Source organism: Ursus arctos, unplaced genomic scaffold (assembly GCF_023065955.2).
Source record: "Ursus arctos isolate Adak ecotype North America unplaced genomic scaffold, UrsArc2.0 scaffold_2, whole genome shotgun sequence".
Classification (NCBI taxonomy): domain Eukaryota; kingdom Metazoa; phylum Chordata; class Mammalia; order Carnivora; family Ursidae; genus Ursus; species Ursus arctos.
Window position 1 is genome coordinate 24213978 of NW_026622874.1, and position 22649 is coordinate 24236626.

At 42.1% G+C, this 22649-nt stretch overlaps 2 protein-coding genes across 2 annotated transcripts in view; one reads left to right on the forward strand and one right to left on the reverse strand.

Annotated features, from left to right (window-relative positions):
- RGSL1 (regulator of G protein signaling like 1) overlaps positions 1–22649 on the reverse strand; it is a gene marked incomplete at its 5' end in the record, with an annotated part of 127417 nt that overhangs the window by 99889 nt on the left and 4879 nt on the right. The window lies entirely within an intron of this gene.
- On the forward strand, positions 19191–20030 carry LOC113262721 (transmembrane epididymal protein 1-like). The gene has a single exon (XM_026509182.4). The coding sequence runs from the start codon at positions 19206–19208 to the stop codon at positions 20028–20030; it is 825 nt and encodes a 274-aa protein (XP_026364967.3). The 5' UTR covers positions 19191–19205.

A 22649-nucleotide genomic window follows, 5' to 3' on the forward strand; every position in this document is an offset into this window, starting at 1 on the left:
TCAAATATCTAAAAACTATAAAGAACTTATCAAACTCAACACCCAAGGAACAAATAATCCAGTCAAGAAAAGGGCAGGAGACATGAACAGACATTTCTCCAAAGAAGACATACAAATGGCCAACAGACACATGATAAAATGCTCCATATCACTTGGCATCAGGGAAATACAAATCAAAACCACAATGAGATATCACCTCACACCAGTCAGAATGGCTAAAATTAATAAGACAGGAAACAATAAATGTTGGCGAGAATGCAGAGAAAGGGGAACCCTCTTACAGTATTGGAGGGAATGCAAGCCACTCTGGAAAACAGTATGGAGGTTCCTCAAAAGTTAAAAATAGAGCTACCCTGTGATCCAGCAACTGTACTACTAGGTATTTACCCCAAAGATACAAATGTAGTGATCCCAAGGGGCATTTACACTCCAATGTTTATAGCAGCAATATCCACAATAGCCAAACTATGGAAAGAGCCCAGACGTCCACTGACAGATGAATGGATAAAGAAGATGTTGTATAGATATACAGTAGACTACTACTCAGACATCAAAAAATGAAATCTTGCCATTTTCAATGATGTGGATGGAACTAGAGGGTATTATGCTAAGTGAAACAAATCAATCAGAGAAAGACAATTATCATATGATTTCACTCATATGTGAAATTTAAGAAACAAAACAGAGGAGCATGGAGGAAGGGAGGCAAAAATAAAACAAGATGTAATTAGAGAGGGAGACAAACCATAAGAGACTCTTAACCATAGGAAACAAACTAAGGGTCGCTGGAGGGGAGTGGGGATGGGGGATGGGGTAACTGGGTGATGGGCATTAAGGAGGGCACATGATATAATGAACACTGGGTGTTATATACAACTGATGAGTCACTGAACACTACCTCTGAAACTAATAAGAAAAATAAATGTGAAAAAAATAAAATGAAATTAAAAAAAAAAAAGAAAATGAAGGCAGAGATTGAGGTGATGTTTCTATAAGCCAACGAGCACTGAAGATTACCAGTGAACCACTGGAGACCAGGGAAGAGCCACGGAACAGACTCCTCCTCATAGTCTCAGAAGGAACAACCCTGCTGAGACTTAGAACATGAGGTGTCACATTTTTCACCTGCAGAACTGTGAGACAAATTTCTGTTGAAACCACTCCGTTTGTGGTACTTTGTTACGTCACCTCTAGCAAACTACTACAGTCTCCTTGGGCAGGGGGCTATGAATCTGATTGTGAACCCACTTCTGCTGGGGTTGCTTTTTCCCTTGGGAGTTTCACTTGCTTCTGCGGGATACCCCATGAGTTTCACTATGCTGGCGCTAACTACATTTTACATTAATTTCACCGCTTGAGATTCTTGCACCCTCCCCCCCATAGCTGAATAGTGTGAATTCCGAGAGGCTTCAGATTCTCACTTGGGCCTTGTTTTATTTTTTACCCTGGGCTCTTAGCAGAGAACAGCTTCCTTACTTCCTGAGCTGGTGGGAAGAGTTTGTTTAGTCTCTCTTACACTGACAGGACCATTTCCAAGTCCAGTCTTTATGTGGAAATCTGTGTCTTAGTATTCCCAATGTCTGAGCCCAAGCCCATACCTCCTGTCCCCCTGTTGGCATGAAAACCCCAGCTAGTAGGGCCTCTATCTGGGACTGGTCAAGCGCTTCCTGCCACAGAATCAACTCATGATCTTGTCATAGGTCTGAGCTACAGTTCATATTTTATTACCTGGAGATTGGGGGTTTCTTTAGATCTTGGATAAAATAATAATAATAACCTTGTTCTGCTACATCTTATTTATTTTATCTCCCATATCTTTTCCTGTCAAGGCGGGAGGGGGGTTAGATCAGTCTGATATGTTGCCAAAAACAGAAGTCTTTGGAGTAGTTATTAAAGAGAAGCTCATCTTTTAAAGGGAGCAAAGGTGTTTGAGTTGGGGCAGTTCACACATCTAGGTGGGTGCTTTGCTTTCTTCTCAGGGCATGGTGTTCTTGGTCGAGCCAAGCCACTGTGCACATGGGGCTGGGAGAGGGTGTTCCACAGTCTAGAAAGAGCCTCCTCTGTGGGGTGAGGTTGCTCCCAAAGGAGGGGCCCTAATGTAACTAAGTCTCTTTCCTCCCACATCCATTCCTGTCAGGAGCTTTACAATACTCATGAGAAATCAGAGACCATTGCTGGATTGCAACTGAGTCTCAAACCACCTGAAAAGGATTTTGATTTCTCCTTTCATTGGGAGGATAGACATAAGGGAGCCAATTACAGAAGATCCTAACTACTTAAGTCAGAGTTACAGCCATCAAAAATATCCCACTAAGCCCATAATCTGTGTTAATGATCATAATTAAGATGAACTGCCCATTCTCATTAAATTATCTCCATCATGAGCTTAAGAGATTCAAGCCCACAAAGGAGCCCAATTTCTCACGTGAGGGAAGGAGTAGAGGGTCTATTACTTTAAGGCCTTCTGAGAACCTGAAGCCCCCTGAAGTGTTCTTAGCAATCCCATCTGCATCTATTAAATTTGGCACTATAATGCTTCAGCCAGCTAGTTGCCCAGCCAAACATGCTGGCCAGCTATCAGAATAACCCTAAAAGCCATGAAGTACTCCACACAATATGGAAGCTCTCATTTCTCACAATGGGGAATTCAAGCAAGTTTCCTCTCTCGGAGGCACATCCAGGGCCCAGACTTGATTTTTAAGTGTTGCAACACAAGGCTATTCTGATACATCTTCGGCTGGCCAACTAGCTGGCTGAAGCATCATAGTGCCAAATCTAGTAGATACAGATGGGATTGCTAAGAAGAAGAGCATCAGAATTACTCATCTCCTTTGAATAGCCATAGGAATGGATGGTTTGGTTATATGAACACCAGACATGAGAAGATCTAGCCCCTTTCCCTGGTCTTCTAACTATACAGATGTAAAAAATTATACGTAAACAGTTTCACACTCTCTGGACAGAAGTAATGTCACTCACTTCTGAAATGAAAATGGAACTGGCTCCAGCCCCAATCTACCAGATTGTCAGGAAATGGATCCTTCGTCATCTACCACTACCTGTCTCCGTCTTTCTTCAAGAACCCCATGACTAATGCAGTCCTATAAGTCTGTCAAACAGCCTTTCGCAGACAGAGGAGAGACATGATATAGTGCTCTTGCTATTAAAACAGCAACAATGTCCCTGCCCCTCCAGCTCAGGGCAGGGTGGGGAGAGCAGCACTGAATCTCTATGTTTCTGGTGATTTAGCCTCAGTAAGGTAGTGGCTGCCACAGTCTTGTCCCTGCCCAAGCCAGCAGGGGCCTTTGAAGGAGGGCCACTCTGAGCAACACAGTCCCTTGGTATGGCCTCAGACACCAGTGCTTGTTACCTGGGTCCCAGGACCTTGTCTCTCCTATTCACTCCTGTCAGACCCCTGGCATCCCCTCCGAAGCCCTACTAAGAAGTGATTGTATTTATTCCCAGTTCCTGGGATTTCCTCCAGGACTAGGCTGCTCCTCCCTGTTAACTTCCTGAAGCCCAAAGGTCCATTCTGACTCCTCTGCTTCAAGAGTTTGAGCACCACCAGGAAGGGTCTGCATTTTCAGGATAAAAAGAGAGCCACGCACCCTCCCAAGGAGGAGGATCCAAACTTTAGGAATACAAAGGCCTATTTGCCACCCTGGCATTATAGTCAGGACAGTATCTTTTATTCCATCTGGATGAGTTTCTACCTCTTTCCCAGGACAGAAAGCGGGCTTCTACTGCAGCAGGGACACATACACGACATACAGTGAAAAGTCCCACCAGGTCTTCCTGATGCACAGAAACAGAAAATTCAAGTTGAGTTTTTAATGGATCATTCTTTCATAGCAGAAAAGGATGTGCCATGACTTTGAGATCTGACCCACTGGTCCTCTGCACTTAATAGTGTTTATGCAGATAAATTACTTTTTAGTGACAATAACACCTAAGTTTGTCTGCCATCAAATTGCTCAGGAAATTGGAATAAAAATGGGTTTTCTTTTTCTTCAGTTTTTAAAACAATTTTAGGCATGATTATTGCAAAAATGTATTAAAACATATCTGCTAGCTTTGATAAGGTATGATGAATACATTTTACTATTTTATCTTTCTATGGCTCAGTTAGTTATCTTGCTCGACCATCATATAGGAAGGTATACGATGAAGCAGGGGGTGGGATATGGAAGGAGCACTGCGAGTATCTACACTTAGACCCAAACTGTTACATTCTTTTAAGTTTTATTCTGCTTGTCACAGTTTTTTTCTCTTGTCAGGCCATCAGCTTAGTTTTTATCTGCTGTCAATATGTGAATTTTCTTCTTCAGTTGTTATGCTGCTTCTAATCTATAACCTAGAGAATGAATCAGTAAGACAAATTAACATTGCATATATAGAGACAGTAAATTGGTTTTGAATGAGATTTTTAGGTGCCTCTATGCATAACTGTCACTGCTTGAGCCTTAGAACATTAACTCAAACTAAAATTTTAGGGGTGCTCCTTTCTCTTCTCTTGGATATTCTTTATATTCTGAATACTTGACATTCCTATATATGACCTTTCAAAGGTGAGTTGAGTGTAATTACATGTCTATTCTCAGAGATCCCACTTGCTAACATCTAATTCCACGCATAAAAGTGTGGGTTTGGGCGCCCTCTCATTTTTCCTTCTGTGTGCCCCCCCATTCCCACCTAATACTGCTCTGTCCCCTCCTTTCCAAGCATTCATGCAGGCAGCACATGGTAATAAAATAAAATTGGCGTTGAAATTGGACCACCCCATCGAATCCTAAATTTTCTCACTGCATAAACTTGGTAAGTCACATAGCTTCTCTGCACCTCAATCATCTAATTAAAAGGAGTGATGATTCTTTTTGTATATTAGGGTGTTGTGAAAATTTAAAGTGATAATGCTTGGGAAAGCACTTTCTAAAAATGTTGTCATTATCCCAGTGTAACATTCTTACATGTCCTTGTTGCTAACATTTATTGAGGTACTCTGTGACAGACACTGAGTTAGGCTTTATTGCTTTTATGGGATTTTTTAAGATTTTATTTTTATTTATTTATTTGAGAGAGAGTGAGGATGAGTCGGGGAGGGGCAGCGAGAGAGGGGCACCCAGTGTGGAGCCCGTCGAGGGGTTCATTCCCATGACCCTGAGATCATGACCTGAGCTGAAATCAAGAGTCTGAACTTAATCGACTGAGCCACCCAGGCGCCTCTAGACTTTATCATTTTTTATCATTTAATCTTCACAAAAATACCTGAAATTATGCTAATAATAATGTTAATTATTATCCTCACTTTGAGAATGAGGAAACTAATGCTGAGAAAGGCTAACTAATTAGGGGCAGCTGAGAGGCTCAGTTCGTTAAGCATCTGACTCTTGATCTCAGCTCAGGTCTTGATCTCAGGGTCATGAGTTTAAGTCCTGCCTTGAGCTCCATGCTGGGTGTAGACCCTACTTAAAAAAAAGAAGAAGAAGAAGAAAGAAAGTTTAACTAATTATTATGAGTCCGGACAGCTAATAAATGCTTAAAGTCTGGGTTTGAGTTCCAGACCCCAGGTCTGTGTCTTCATACAATGGCAGAATTCAGGTATTTTGGCTCATGGAGATCAGGGAAAGAGAAGAGGCAACTTTGAAGAGATTCTGGAAGGCCCTTCAGATCACACCTTGGTGTGTGACTGTCTCTCCACCTCTCTCTATAGGCACAGAGGCTGCCCTGGCTCCTAGTTCTAGGGCCAGCCTTCAAAGTTCCATTTGAAGAATAATTCAAACTCCCTTCCAGATGGAGGGGTCAGACTCAACTCCCTGACTGGCCATGCTGAATTCCTGTAGCTGCCCATATGTAGCTGGCATTGCAACTTTTTCATGGTGGAGTGGAGCAAGCCAGGCTCTCACACTCATAGAAACGTATCTGGTGTCTCAATCATCCCAGCCAACAGTTGATGATCTAATAGAAAGCTACAGTTAAAGCTGCTTAGAGTCCAAAGTCACCTATTTACATTTTCTTTGCCTGCTCATTCCCTTTAGCAATGCACCCGCCCAATCTCTCTATGTAAAAAGCCTAGGATCCAAAGAGATATTAATAATTAGATTATTGATATAATCTAAAAAAATTTCAGAAATGACTGCAATCTCCTGTTTGGGCTTTCCTTATAACCTGTACCATGTGAACAAAATAGGATTGCCAAAGAGTGCACTGTAATCTGAGGCTTAGAGGGGCTTATCTAGGTGGAACCATCATGTTCCAGCTTGAAACTCTGCTTCTCCCCCATCGTTCTCCATTTACTGCATCATTTATTGACTGGACAGAATTTAAAAACTAATGGCAGTAATAAATATTCTTCTTAACAGCAAAGTAATCAAGGTCCAGGGACTTGCCAAAGGTCACATAGGCAGGAGGTGAAAGATTGGAATTCAAATCCAGATCCAGCTAAAGCCAAAGCCTGGTGCTTGCTGCTAGGCCACAATGCCTCTCAGACCCATCCTCACCACTCTTTCCCCTGTGTCCTGGGACTGCACCAACCATACCTGGTCAGAACCTCAAGACCATATGTGACAAGATGAATGGCCCTGACTCTAAAATATCCAGTGAAGTCACTGTTTCCTCACCATAATACATGGATATGGGAGAGACGCCATTAAGGTATACACATCCCTGCCTCAGAAACTAGAGACTACTGCTAACGGCCAGCTGAGACAGCAGTCCCTGGCTTTCTGCAGAAACAGTCTGTTTTTAAGCCAACTTCAAATGTGTTTATTCAGAGGACCCCTTCTCCCCATCCCTCCTTAAATCCCCAAAGTGAGTTTCTATTTTCTATTTATCTTTATCCCCAGAATTTTATTCCCAGGACTGTCCTAGCCTAGGGAAGAAACTAAAGGTTAGAGTTAGCATAAAAACATGTGTTTCTCATTAGATTGTCTGGAACATGAGTTGTAACCTGCCCAGCTTCAACACTTGGAATAGAAGCACAGCATGTAGTTGAAAATACAATTAATGCTATATTCCCACCATGTCCCTGATGCTCAAGATCTCTGGCTCCCTACTGATTCATCAGAACGAAAATAAATGCTGTAGTCTGGCATTCAAGGTCTTCTGTCAGCTGTGTCTCCAGGTCCTCCTCTTCACCCCTCCTATTTGGAATCCCCCCAAACTCCCTGGCTTGGCAGGCAGGCTGCCCCTCCCTCAACATCTCTCCATCTTGGTTCCTTGGCTTGTACCTGAAACACCCTCTCCCCTCTATGCTCCTCCTCTAACTCCATCATTTCTTTTAAAGCTCAAAAGAAAAGACTCCAAGAAGCCTTTCCTGACCAGTCCCTATGCCTACATGTCTTTTTATTAGTACCCAGTCAATAAACCATTTCCTGAGCACCTCCCATAGGTCATCAAGTCCTCTTCTGACCAACATGTACTGAGCCCTTTCTATGTGCTAGGCATTGTGCCAAATGCTCTGCGTATCACCCGATTGCTCTGCTCCCTGTTACAGAAAACCTTCTCAAAGAAGTTGTTTATACTCATGTCTCAACTCCTGTCCTCTCACGCTATTTTGAACCAACTTCAAACAGACTCTTGTCCTCACCTCTTCGCTGAAATTGCTCTTTTCAAGGTCACTAATGATTTCTATGCTTCTAAATCCAATGGTCACTTTCCAGTGCTCTTCTTCATTGATGTCTCAGCAGTATTTGTACAAGAATCTGACTATATTATATCTTCTCATAATGAATGAGTTTTAAGAGGAGTTAGATAATACTCCAAAAAAATCTTTATATTTGACCTTATGAAACAAAGGTGGAATAAATATATATATCCATACACATAAAATCACTATAATTGTGTCAGCTACAATTGTGGTCTGACATAAGTACAGCTACTCGAATAACTGGTGTTGCTGCTAGCAATGTATTTTTTCCCCAAATGGTGAGTAACTTTGATAGAATTCTAAACAAAGCCAAGTACAATGTTCCTTTGATTTAAATGATTAAATATTATATGTATAGTAAACTATACTGAAGATATTTTGTAAAGTAGAAATAGAGTCTAGACTCAAATAATTCAATTAACTATACGTTTTTTTCACTGAAGTGAATGCTTGACATTAAAAGTAGTATGGGGCATGAGATAAGTCTCTTTGTGTGATATTGCCCGTATGTTACAGGATATCTAAAATTCCTGGATCCTGCCTATGAGATGACAGCAGCACCTCAGTCATTACAAAAACAAGTGTGCCCCTTAAAATTTCCATAGTGCTCCTCAGAGAGTGATACTTTGTGAAGAAACTATTTTCCATTGTCTCTTGTGTTTCTGCACAACTCATGAGCAGAGGAGATGATTGACTTTACTCTGAACTATCTTTCCAAGGATGTCTGCATAGCAAATAGATTTCAAACACAGAGAGAGTGTCCCCCTCAGAGCAAAGGACAGGCACACTGACTGTCCATTACAAAAGATTCAGGTTTCTTCAGCCTGGGGTTCCTCTCCTGTCATTCAACCCACTGCATTTCAGGTATCTCTGGCCCTTCCACATTGCCCTGGGGACCTGAGACTCAGGGAACCAGGGAAGGAAAAGGCAGATACTCTGCCTACCATGATTATTGTAATAATGGTCTTTATCTATGACCCCAGAGGCTCATGTCTTCTGCCAGCATCCATGACGCTGTGGTAGGCTGACTTGTTGGCTTGTAAATCGGGTAAAATTCAGATCCTTCAAAGTTCTTGACAATCGTCCCACTGACACTCATAGAAGTATATGCTCACTCCCAAATCTATATTCTTGACCTCTCCCTGAACTCCAGGCATTTCTAATTAATTGCCATCACTACTTGAATATCAAACAGGCATCTCAAACTTAAAGTGCCCCAGATAAACTCCTTATCTTTCCCCCAAATCCTTTTTCTCCTGAAGCCTTTGCCAATACACACAAAAAAATGCAAATTCATCTTTCTAGTTTTTCAGACTGAAAATCTTGGTATCATTTTTGGTTCCTTTCTTGCTCTCATATTACTTATCTAATGGCTCTCTCAATCCTTTTGACACTACCTTCAAAAAACATGCAAAATCTGACCACTTCTCACCATCTTCACCCCTCCTCCTGGTCCACAGCACCATCAGCCTCCATGTGGATATCTGCCATAGTCCTAACCAGTCTCTCCTCAAATATCTGAGTGACTCACCAGTTACCACTCAGGTCTCTGCTCGAATGTCACCATTATCACATTGGCCTTCAAAGATGATCTCATTTAAAATAGCAATCTCTCACAGGCCTGGCATGTCCCAGTCCTTTTCCCCATTTCATTTTTCTCTCTAGCCTTTACCAGCATCTAATACCTAGATGCTCATTTTTTATTGTCTTTCTCCTTCCACTAATTTCTTTCCCATTTCCTTATATTCCATTGGCATGTTACTGTCAGTCTTTTTTTTTTTTTTAAGATTATTTATTTATTTATTTGACAGAGAGAGACAGCCAGCGAGAGAGGGAACACAAGCAGGGGGAGTGGGAGAGGAAGAAGCAGGCTCCCAGTGGAGGAGCCTGATGTGGGGCTTGATCCCAGAACGCTGGGATCATGCCCTAAGCTGAAGGCAGATGCTTAACGACTGAGCCACCCAGGCGCCCCAGCTACTGTCAGTCTTTTCAGGGTATGCCTTTTATTAAAGGTATTCCTGTTCTTTAGCAGCTCCTGGATTGCAGGTACTGGGCTGTGTTCATATTTGTGACTCCCACAGCTCCTAACACAATTGTGGTTATAGCACAGACTCTAGTTGGTTGAATGAGCCCAACCTATCCAGGTGAAAGCTGGAAGCAATTTATTCTTTCCTACCATGGCCCCCTAAAACCTGCTCTGTGGAACCAATTTTCTTTGCTCCTGGGCCCAAATCTCAGTCACTCAGATTAAAAAAAGGTCCAGTCTGGTACATTAATCAAATAATCTAGCCCAATTCATATGCATTATCTAAACTCCAAACTTTTATCCAGTCTAAAACTCATCTCCTTCTAGCTTGGGCTGCTTTAGGCTGAGAAGTTTGCAAAGGTGGTGGAGGTGGCCAAGATGGTGTGTGGTCAGCTTCTCTCTCTTCCTTGCTTCACCACTGTGCACTCTCTAGCTACCCTTCCTCATCTGTCCAGGTTGGCTCAGGGAAAAGGAGATTGGGGAAAGGAACATGGTCTTATGAGGCTAGTATATTTGTCCATGCTCTCTGCATGATCCTCTTTGTAGAGATACCTCTGTTGCTTCCTCAGAGATTGTACACTGGCTATGCCCTTCCTTCACATGGCCACCTGTGACTCCCCCTTTCAATCCCTTAGGTCCCTTCATCCTCCAGGGGGCTTTCTAGCGGAAGAACCCTTGAAGAAGCCCAGTCCTGCTGACTTCCACAGGGTTCATATGCAGACTTTGGACACAACAGCCATTGCCCTTCTGTCAGTGGACATGCACCTCACTGCCTCTGTGCCACCTCTCACCACTCTGCACCAGGTAGGGACAACCCCATGAGAGCCTCTTGCCACTGGACTCCCAGGTGAGAGTCATACTTGGGCCCTCCATTCCTCCAGGCAACACATGTCCTGCTCTCTGCACAGTACCTCCTGGAGTCCCTGTCACATGGCTTGAGGTAAGGGGAGTGGACCTTCATCCCTCCCACTAGCCAGCAAGGATGGTGCAGAAAATGCACAGGACACTGACAATTCTCTGCAAAGAAATCCCCACTTTCCAATCTCTTGTCAACCTCAACTTCTTAAGATGAGCTAGAACTGGGTGGGGAGCAAAAGCCAGCAGCATAACTCCAGGCCTTTCCTTCAAAAGTCTTCCCTAGAGGCTCCAGCACCTCCCCTTGGAATGAGGACAATGGGATTTCCCACCAACAGTTTTATTACTAGCCTTTGAAACTCAGAGACAAAAGGATGAGTTACAGTTAAGATCCTGTTTCAAACATTTGTTGAATTGAATACCAAAAATGGAACATGACAAGATATAGCTCTAAGTGAGGTCTACTACTCTTGAGACAAGTTCAAAGGCCAACTCTACTAATCTGATGGATTAGATCATCTGACGGATTCTTAAACTCCTTTCTGGGAGTCTTCAACCAGAAGCCTGGAGAAGCAGTGAAGGAAAAGTCTTTGATAGAAGAGTTTTTTGGTGGTATGACTGTGATGGACACTTGGAAAGATGACCATGCCAACCAGGAGTTTGTAATAGGACAGAAACAGTGGGGATAGTCAGTCTAGGACTGGTTCTATCCAGGACACTAGGGCCCTTTTATGACAGGAGAAAACTGTCTCCGCTGAGGACTGTTTGTGGCAATCCTAAATGTCCTTTAAATTTAAACATCAGTATTGACCTGAAGCTCCTTTTTTTGTGTTTGTTTGTTTGTTTGTTTTTGTTTTTTTGCCCCCAAACTCCATATCCCAGTAGAAATTCCTGGGGATATGCTTCTCACCAGCTTAGGGACTGGAATAAAGGAGAAAACCAGAAATAAGCATGAGGGATATTAACTACCATTAGTCAAGCACATACAATGATCTACATGTTTGCCTATTATAAAACAAGTCATCTAATCTTTGCAATTATTCTGAGGAGTAAATAGAACTAGCCCCTGGGAAAACTGAGGCTTGAACTGATTAAGAGATTTTCTTATGAACACACAGATAGAAGAAACAGAGTAGGTACAACTTGCTATTACCAAAACATTCCCTGGATTTCCCACCAGTTCTCACAGTGTGCTCTACCTGAAAGAGCACTGCTCACCCCTACCTGTCCAGATCCCACCACTCTTAAAGGGCAACTTCTATCTACCTTCCTGCATATAGCAGTCTTGGTTCCCTCCCAGGTGGAAGCAATTGCTTCTTCCTTGATCTGATGGAAATTTATACCTCTTTTGTGACATTTCACAGTCTTCGCACCCTCCCAACCCCAACACAGAACGTGGCCATTTGTGTGCACCTTATTTCTTCTACTAGAACATAAAATCATTGAGGGTAGTGACAGTGTCCTATCTACCCTGATATTATCCAAAGCATATAAAAAAGCAGTCGAGTACATTTCTTACTCACAGTAGGTATTCAACACATGTTTGTTGAATGAGGAACATAGAGGCATTGCAAAAGATGAAATCTCAGGTATACTGATTTCTCAGAGCACCTTGTTTGCAGCTCAAATGAACAAGATCTGAAGGTCCGCTGTCATCAAAAGCAAACGCTGGCCCATCTCCAGAGGGCATCTACCCCATCCTGGCTTCTGCTTCAAAGTTTCCCCTAAGTCCCAGTCGCAGCCTCTTGATCTTTCCTTGTTTGCTCATTAAAGTTAATTTGGGACATGAAAAGATCTAGGACTGAATATTTCATTAAGGTCAGGTCTTCTTAATGCAGCAACTGCAGACAAAATGTAAACATAGGACAGAGATTGCCACTATGAGGCCAGTGCCTGTAGCACCTGTTTAAATCCCAAACCCTCTGTTCGTGGATTCACATCTTCAGTCAGCTTTGGGAATGCTAAAAATACCAAGAGAAGTAGATTATGTCTCTTCATGAGTCTTCAAGGAGCTCCATGGCTCTCCTTCAGGGAAGGGGAAGGGCAATAAGGAAACAGCAATTTGTATGAAAACAGTCTTGTCTCAAGTCCTCAGTGTGGACTACGATAATTGCTAACAATGTCAGCTACCATTTTCTGAGTTCTTATTGTTCATCAAGGATTGTGCCTAGTATTTTTACATGGATTATTTTTTTCTAATCCTCGCAGGAACCCCCTGAAGAGATACTATTATTGACCCCATACTATACTTACAGGGAATAAGTAAAATTCCAACCACGGAATAAGAGAGTTCAACCAGGGCAGAGTACTCCTAGAGTCTGTACTACTAACTGCCTCACTCTATTGTTTCTTAGGTAGTCTTTCTTAGCAGGCAAGAAAGACTCTAACCAATAACTGGTGCATCCAATGCATGAGATACCAGTGCGGTGAGGCCTTGGCTTTTATTAAATTTCATATATAAAAATTCATTTATGAGGAATGAAAGAATAGACATTGTCACTTCAACTACTGGTGCTGTAAGAACCCAAGGACAACTTTGCTTTATGTGACATGTCCAGTGGCACGTCAAGTTTCCAAGATTCCATAGGATTATTTGTAAAGTCTAACAAAGCTGGAGCTGAAGGGGTGAGGGAAGTTGGAGAACACAGAAACACAGTAATGTGTCACCAATCTCAAGTCCCCAAACCTTCAATTCCAACAGACATGTTTATTTCAGTGGAAATTTTAAATCTAGTAAACGTAAGTTACTCATTCCTATGGAAGTATTTTCAAAGGAGGAACTGGGGGTAGGACCAAAAAAGGAACATGGAACCATAACAGAAGTCTAAATATATCAATGATCGCAGTAAGAGTGAATATCTTAAATCCCCCTGTCAAGGGGCGCCTGGGTGGCTCAGTTGTTAAGCGTCTGCCTTCAGCTCAGGGCGTGATCCCAGAGTCCTGGGATCGAGCCCCACATCAGGCTCCTCCGCTGGGAGCCTGCTTCTTCCTCTCCCACTTCCCCTGCCTATGTTCCCTCTTTCACTGGCTGTCTCTCTCTGTCAAATAAATAAATAAAATCTTTAAAAAAAATCCCCCTGTCAAAGTAACACAGAGTTTTCAAACAAGTTAAAATACAAAGTTAAGCTAAGAACATGACATGCTTGAACAATGGGCACAGGAGGGTTGAAAATACAGGCATATAAGTATACTAGAAAAATAATAAAAGAAAGTAGATGTTAAAATGCTAATATCAGACAAAAGAAAACTAAAGATGAGAATCATTAATAATTAAAAGGGACAAATGTGTTTTCTTCTATTATATTCAATTCATCGAGAAGATATGACGATTACAAATTTAATGTATTAATACTGGGCAGCTATATGCATAAAATAAAAACTGAAAGAAATAAAAAGAGAGTGAACAAATTCAAAGTCATAGTCAAAAACCATAATACAGGGGCATCTGAGTGGCTCAGTCGATTAAGGGTCTGCATTTGGCTCAGGTCATGATCCCGGAGTCCCGGGATGGAGCCCCACATTGGGCTCCCTGCTCAGTGGGGAGTCTACTTCTCCCTCTCCCTGTGCCCCTCCCCCAATCCTTCTCTCTCTCTCTTTCTCTCTCATAAATAAATAGATAGATAAATAAATAAAATGTTTTTTAAAAATAACCTTTAAAAAAAACCCATAAATACAGCCATCTCAGAAGTCATCATACCATGTCAAAATGAATAAGAACATAGAATATTCAAATACTTCTCATGGGACCTTTATGAAGAAAAACAACATACTTTTAAAAAGCAGAAATAGGGGCGCCTGGGTGGCACAGCGGTTAAGCGTCTGCCTTCGGCTCAGGGCGTGATCCCGGCGTTGTGGGATCGAGCCCCACATCAGGCTCCTCTGCTATGAGCCTGCTTCTTCCTCTCCCACTCCCCCTGCTTGTGTTCCCTCTCTCGCTGGCTGTCTCTCTCTCTCTGTCAAATGAATAAATAAAATCTTTAAAAAAAATAAATAAAAAGCAGAAATAACATCAACATAAGAAGGATAATTAAGAAAGGAAGCAATTTGTTTGCAAATTAAAAATGTTTTCCTAGATAACTTCTGGATTAAGTAGATAATAAAAATAGAAATGTAAAACGTAAAAAGTGTAAAATGTAAAATTTGAAAAGTGAATGGTAATGACAGCACTCCACATTTCAAAACCTGCGGGATGCAGCTAGAGTGGACTTAGATAAAAAACGAAGTGTCCTTGCCATTCCCCTGAGCCTTCAGACTTCCAAACAGACTTGCGCTTTCAATACAATGGCTACTGTCCACACGTGGCTAGTTACATTTAAATAATTAAAATGAAAAATTCAGTTCTCCGGTTGCACTGGCCACATTTCAAGTGCTGCATAGTCACAGGGGGCTAGAAGTTGTCATACTGGACAGGGCAGATTATAGAAAATTCCCATCTTTGCAGAAAGTTCTCTTTGGCAATGCTTCTCTAGAGTTTGCCAGGGAAATTCCAGTATGTCAACTTCACTGAGTGTCCAGGTTTCAATCGGCCAACCTAGCAGACTATTTACACCAGAATCTCAGGAAAGTAAAGTCATATTGATAACTCTGGCTCTACTAGTGATCCAATTTCACTTTACGTGGTCAAACATCTTTAGAATTTATTCACATCTGTGCTCCCCACACTCTTGACAATACTGATTGGTGAGGCCTTGTAATTCTTTCAGTGTATTGGTTTCCTCTCCCACTTCAGACTAGGTCTTGTACATCCTTGTCTGGGCTATATCCAGATCTAGTCTTGTTATGGACATGGAGATATTAAGAGTGATGGGAGTGGGTCCTACAGAAACTGGCATCCCCTTGGACAGGACTCTCCCTGGTGCAGATATTGAAAGGTGTTCAAGCAGACGAAGACCTCCCTTAGGTGGGAGGAGGGGTTTCCTCCGTCAGAAAGGCGGGTCCAAAGGAATTGAGGAGGTCAAAGTTTTCAGCCTCACCTGTTTCCCAGTCCTGTCCCAGTCCTACTCCTCCTATAAGTGCCCTTGATTTAGCATTAGAGACTGGTGGGCCAAGCGCTCTATTGACCCTGCCACTCTAGAACCCATATGCTACCCTGGTTTCTTAGCCATATCTGCCCTGTAATGATAAGAAATGAAGGATCCCTTGAAAATTGGTATAAAGGCTTTTGAAAGAATCTGACACTAGAACCTTCCCTGAGTTACTGGCAGTTTTCTAGGACATATCTAGGGATGATTCTGATTAAACTTGAACCTCTCCCATGAACAACTCCTGTCACTGAAATCTTCTAAAATGCAGTCTATACACCACTCAGCATGACATTCTCTAATTCTAAATAATTCTGTAATTAATGTATATTTGTATATTTTCTGTGTGTGTCTGTGTATAGTACATATTTAATTATATTGTAAGCTTTGTGAGGACAAGATTATCTCACAGCATTTAGTAAATTCATGTTCACTAACTTCCTGAGGACATTCTTGCTCACTCTGGCATTTCATACTAGACAAGTGGCAGCGGTTGTGCCTGAGGTTCCTTGAGAATGGGGGCGGGAGGGTGGGTCTGAGGGGCGTCTCAGTGTGGAGCAGCCAGGACATGAAGGACCTCCAGGGGCTCCTATGGTCAAGCGGAGTTCCCTCATGAAACAGCTGTCCGGGCACTCACGGTCCACAGACTTTGGGGCTGTCTGCCAGTTTTGCTAATCATTCACCACCCTCGGTTCCCTTCTCAGCTACTTGTGGGCCGTGTCTGCTTTGGGACGGGTGATTCCTATCTTCAAAGCCTGGGATCAGGGTGTTCGTGTTTTAATGACCAACATGCAGTGCTGGTGCCTGGCCAAGGTGGGGGCCTGAGCATCCCATATGGGACCTTAAGTGGAGCTACTTGTCCTCATACGTGCCACTTCCAACCTGGCATTGCTGTTGGGTCAGTGCTGCTCATCTCCATCCTCCTCTGACCACTGCTTCACAGCTGTCAGGAGTGGCCAAACATGGGAGATAAATGTAGTGGCCAGGAGATGAATGGCATCTGCTTGTCCCTCAACATCTACTATGTCCATTAAACCCACAGCACTGAGGAGCTGATCAATTACTAGTGACCCCAAATAGTCTTTTCTGACACCTGCAGTCCATTCTAGGTGGAACTGGGCTACTCAGAAACACACACTGGCTCTTTGCTGATGGTAAATACTTAGTGGAACAATGGGTTTTGCTGTACTGAGAGCCAGTTCCCCTCAGAGCAGCTCAACAATTTCCCAGGTCAAGGCAAGAACCACAGAGAGTACCAGAGATTTCTCCTCCCTAGTCCACTCTATCACAGTGTCATACTCTTGGCTTCCCTCAGTACCCCCTCTCCCTGAGCATTCACCTCTTTGAAGTTCGGTGGGTGTTTTGACCACTAGCTAAAAAGGAAAAAATGTGGGGTGACAAAATCATTCCTTTCTATGCAAAACCCCCAAGTGTTTCCCTTCCTCCTCCTCCTCCTCTATCCCCCACCCCCAACTTAGAGAACACAGATACCATAGTTCTTTCTTTTCTTTAATAGAGAAGCCAGAAGCCAATTAGGGGAAAACTGGGACTGGAATTCTGGAATCAATTTCCAGTCATTTTTCCCCAAAAGCTCGGATTTTACAGCAAAATGTTAACAGTGGTTATCATCAGATTTGGAACTGCAGGTGCTTATTTTTGTCTATTTTGCTTATGGATTTTTCCAAATTTCTTTCTATAAAGTTTATGTGTTAGTTTTGCATTTGCTTGGGTATTCCAGCTACAATAGCAAACAGATGTGAAAATTTCCATTGCTCAAGAAAAACAGTTCATTCCTTGTTTATTTATAGTCCAAAATGAGTGTTCCTGAACAATGTATAGGTTTCCTAGGAGGAGTAATCCAGGAAAACTGTTCCTTCCATCCTAGGGCTCCTCCATCCTCAACAACATACAGTAAGCTGTGATATTCTGTATAAAGCCAGAGAAAGGAAAATAACATGGAAGAGTATGTGAGGGAGGATTTTATGGGCGAGACCAGGAAGTAATCTGTATCATTATTTATATCCCATTGGCTAGAATTCAGTTGCAAGGCTACATCTAACTGCAAGGCAGAGTAGGAAATGTAGTTTATCAATGCACAAAGGAAGAAAAGGAAATGAATATAGTGAATTGCTGGCCAATGTATGCCACGCTTGTGTAAGAAAGGAAAATTGAAATTAAAATGGAATAAGGAAGTCAAGTCCCTCTGTAAGCAATCTTCAGCTCTCTCTTGTACAGCACTTTTACATTCAAATCCTCACTCTTCCACTATCAAGAAATGGTCTTCATCCCCAAGGGCATGGGTGGATTGATTTTTTTTCTTTCTGATATTAAGTGGGTGCAGGAAAGGGAGATAGGTGGTGAGGGCTCAGAATCAGTGCTGTGACCTGGGTGTCAACACTCCTCCTCCCCACTGAAGGTGCTATTAGCATACAGGTGCTGCCTCTCTGCCCCACAGCATTGCTCTACTCTGAAGACAAATCATTATGCATAAGACTGTGATGTCAGCATCCTTCATGTTGAATGATGAATTTCCTCCTCCTCCACATACCTGTCACTCTCAGAGTTACTCCTATTCCATATACCTCTTGCAATTAACCCAGAACCACTGTGTGCCAGAGGCCTGCCTCACATTCCCTGTACCTTGCTCTCTACCATCCCCTCTAAATGAAGACTCTTGCCCTGGATGCATTGCCTTAGATGCAACTGGCTATCATCTACTGCTTAGGACTTTTTCTCCCTATATGTATGAGACAGAGAGCAAATGATAATTTGAAAATAAAGTTGATGAGCTAATTCACATTAAATATAAGTAGCTCACTGAATCTACTTGTCTAAACATATCTCCATTTTAACAACAAATCACACCTTAACATCCGAAAATTGGCCTCAGAAAGTGGCTTTTCAAGTTTATCTACTATCTACTAGAAAGAGATTTGGGGGCAGGTGAGGGACTTTCTCAGTGGTCCCCCCAAATCTGTTACAGAAAAATACAGAGGCTAGGTAGATGCTCCATGTGCATATATGTAATCACATCCGAAAAAATTTTATAAACTTCCATGTCTGGAAAGAATATAATTGCTTTCAATATATGGCCAAAGACGTGAGTATGGGTTCTTAAAAGATGCACAAAGCCCAGGCCTTTTCTGGGTAATCTCCAGTTCATGTACCTCTCTATTGCTCCTCTAAGCACTAGACAGGAGAGGAAGAAAGCAGGCCATGGAAGAGAGAAAGACAATGTGACCAGAAGCAAAAAGTCCAAACACAGAGCTCATGAGAGCATATACTCACAGGTGCATACTAGGAAATATTCATCTTTCTTTTTTTGGCAGAAGTCAGTTTGTTCCCAGTGTACTAGAATGGAATGGAACAATGAGACACGTATCACCAAAAGTATAGGCTCCTGTCCAGAACTTTGCATTCTCTCTGGGAGTAGTGGGCAGAGGTAGATGATAAAAGTAGGTAGAAGTTAGCTCTGAATATGCAGTCCAAAACTTGAAGGGCCCACAACAGAGAGGAGAGAAGAGAGGTCCTGAATTTTGGTCCTCACTCTGTAGTAAGACAGACCTGTAATATCATGGGAAAGTTCATAGGTCATTTATATCCAGGGCTATATCTTTTCTATTATGGACTGTATCAGGCCACAGTGGTCTTTAAGGCCATGATAGTCTATGACTCACTCCTCTATCCTTCATGGCCCCCCAGGAATAAAGGAATATGGGCCAGGCTGTGGAAAATATCCTACGGAGGTTTGCTGAAGATAGTGATTGGTTCCATCTTAACAGTTTATGTGGTCTTCTGTCTTGATGATATGATGGTACTCATGGACAAGAAGAATGCACTGAGATTTGTGTACCCCAAAGAGTGGCAGCACCTCACCATGTTCATCCTCCTCACCCTCAACGGCTGTGTAGATGTCATGAGCAAGAACTTGCTGCCTCGGAGGTGTGTGCTTCTAGAAAAATGCACCCTGGTCCTGACCTTCTATGTGCTTCTGCTGTTGTTGATGTCACATGTCCAGAACTCAACAGGGATAGAGCTTCAGACACACTGTCTGCTCATCTTGGTGGTGTTTCTATTGATGCTGGTGTTGACTATAGAGCTGTGGACTCCTGACACATTTCACCTCTTGCTGATTGAGACTTTTCTGTTTCTGATGATGGGCTCCTGGCTGATACAGGTGGGCTTTATTCTGTATAAGCCAGTCACTGGCTACCCATGGCAGGATGATGACATCAGTGACATCATGTTTATCACCACCTTCTTCTGTTGGCATGTGATGATCAATGCTTCGTGTCTGCTGGGAATCTATGGCATCTCTTCCCTTTGGTATTGTCATTACTGTCCCAGCTTGAAGCTGATGGCATCCAAAGAAGCTCCACATCACAAGGGATCCCTCTACAAATTGCTGCAGGGAGTGGAGCAGTCCGAGAAAGAAGACCAGGCTCTTCTCCTTTCAAAAAGCTCTTCCCGAGACAAGGCCTAGAATGCCTGGCACATTGTCCACCCACCTTCCTCCTCGCAGGTTCTCTCAGACATGTGCACTGTACGTTTTTGGTCCCCAGTGAAGGTAATGGCCACAAAGGAGCACAGTTGGTCTCCATCTGCTGGTGTATCTCCTGCCCTTGAATGTCTAATTGCTGAGGAGATGAGGAGAGAGGAGTCTGAGAAAGGGATGCTGATGGGATTGGTGGGATGGTGGGGAGAGCACCAGGGAAGTAGGTGAGTGTGCAAGAAAAGCCACGGGGGACAGAAGATGCAACAGAAGGGAGGATTTCAATGGGAGGAGAGCAGAGTCCAGCAGTCATTTCGTCACCACCTACTTCTCCAGGTTTTACTAAAGGAATAAAGACTTCTCAGAAAACAAAACTACAATGTTGGGTATTTCTGTTTTCCAACTAAAGTGACAATACCATGTGGAAACAGATGTGGTATAATGCACTTATCCCACCCTCTTGAAATGATAAGAATCTCATGTATACTTTTTAACTTGGATAGAGTCCTATCATTTCAAATTTTGTACATACAGTGAGAATTGGTACTTTCATATCACAATTTTTCAAGTTTCCATAAGCCAAATTTTCATTAAATGCCATCACATGTCTTATACCTGACTTCTCATCTAGCCAAAGCAAGGTGCTTATGAGCTACTTTTTTTTACCAGAGTCCCACCAGCAATCGACTAGATTCAAATTTACTATATGCTACACTTTTGCCTTTGCCAAAAAACATGGTGTATGATTTAGAAAAAGCCAGTGCCCACCATATATTTAGTACACAGAGTTATTTTATATTCAGCGTTAAATCTCCTTGCACTGCTACCACCAACAATTCCTTCTCCAGAAAAATTTCTTCTGCTCCTTTGACCTAGAACTCAGGAACTCGTCTAATTCTCCTCTGGCTCTGATACATTCAGCTACGTCTTGTTTCTCATGGGCAAGTTTTGCTTCACCGAAAGGTAAGCTCCTTAAGAGTAGAGAATTTTTCATATCCTAGTTACCTAATTTGCTTTGCATCTTCCGGGATATAACATTGTCCTCTGCATGACTGATGCTCAATAAAGTTTCTTTGGCTTCCAGAGCCTCCATTTCCTGTCTCTGCTAAATATAATGTTTGACTGCTCCGTGAACTCCCAGAGAGGCATCTACAGTCTAAAGTACAAATCATCTGAGTGGTGGGTCCACTCTTCCTGGTCTGTGTATAAAAAAACCCCACTGACCTATTTGAAATAGTTTCTCTATATATCATTGCTTAGTATATCTGCATCAGGTACCCCCAGCTGGCTTTTTAGAACTTTCTACAACTAAGACTCTGACGGACTAATTTGTACAAAGAATCATGGCTGGCCAGAGGCAGGACAGAGACTTAAGCTGCTAGGTCTGAAAGTCAAGTCCCTTCTTCTGTTGCCTGGGCTCCAATGACTTCTCTGCAGAAGAAGGGTTGACTGATCCAGACAAGGAAATGAGGAGAAAGTAGGCAGCGAGGAGACCCAGTGTGCATGAGTAGAACAGTGCAATTATACCCCCTCCTCCTAAAGAGTTGATTTATCTCTACCCCGTGTATCCTTGGGTTATGGAGAGGCTGACGGTTCCCTGAACTTCTGCCTGGGGCTTACATTTTTGGGTACAGGTCAGAGCGGAGTCTGAGACAACATGCTTCTTTGAGTATTTCTAATCCTTCGTGTTTCTCCTGTTACACCTAATTCCTGAGTGCTTTCCCATTGTTTTTTTTTTTTTTTGCGGGGGGGTGGCTTCCAATTTTTTTTATTGCCATTTTTTAATATACTCATGGTAAATGATGAAGAAATACAGAAAACACCTCATTGTTCTTAACAAGTTATTTGTGCCCCAGTTCTAAACTGCTAACGAAATCTCTAATAATAAGTGAATTTCTCCTAACATAATACACCATAAAACATATCTTCCAGGCAACATATCTGGAAGAAACATATTTAAATTAAATGCACTTCCAGTCAAAAAATTCTCCACGTGATTTAATGGAATTCAACAAATCTATTCTAAAACATATCTGGGACAGAAACATAGAGAAGAGCCTAGATCTTTTTTTTTCTGAGAAGAAAAAAATGAGGAATAAATTGCTTTGCCAGCTTTTATAATACCTTATAAGTATTCAATAATTGTAACTGTGGTGTAGGACCAAGCGAGTATCATCATAGAGCCTTAAATCCACATAGTGTAATGAAACAGAGACTCCAGCAACAGAAATATGTAGTGGGAGAATTAAATACATGTTAAAATTGGTTTCTTCAAATAATGCAAGGAATAATTGGCTCTCCACTTGGAAAAACAAAACAAACAAACAAGCTAAAGTTTTACCTCATACGACACACACACACACGAATTATAGATAGACTGAAAAGTTACACGTGAGCAACAAGACTATAAAAATATTTTGAAGGGATTGAAGGATATTTTAAAATAAAAGACAAGAAAATTTTTCTTGAGAAAAATAAACTCTGAAAAGATTACCCATTTTATTTAGATTTCCTATAACTAAAAGACATAAAAGAAAGAGATAAAGGGGACACCGTGAAGAATATTTTCAACACATTGAACAGAAAAAAAAGTAATCCAATACCCAGAAT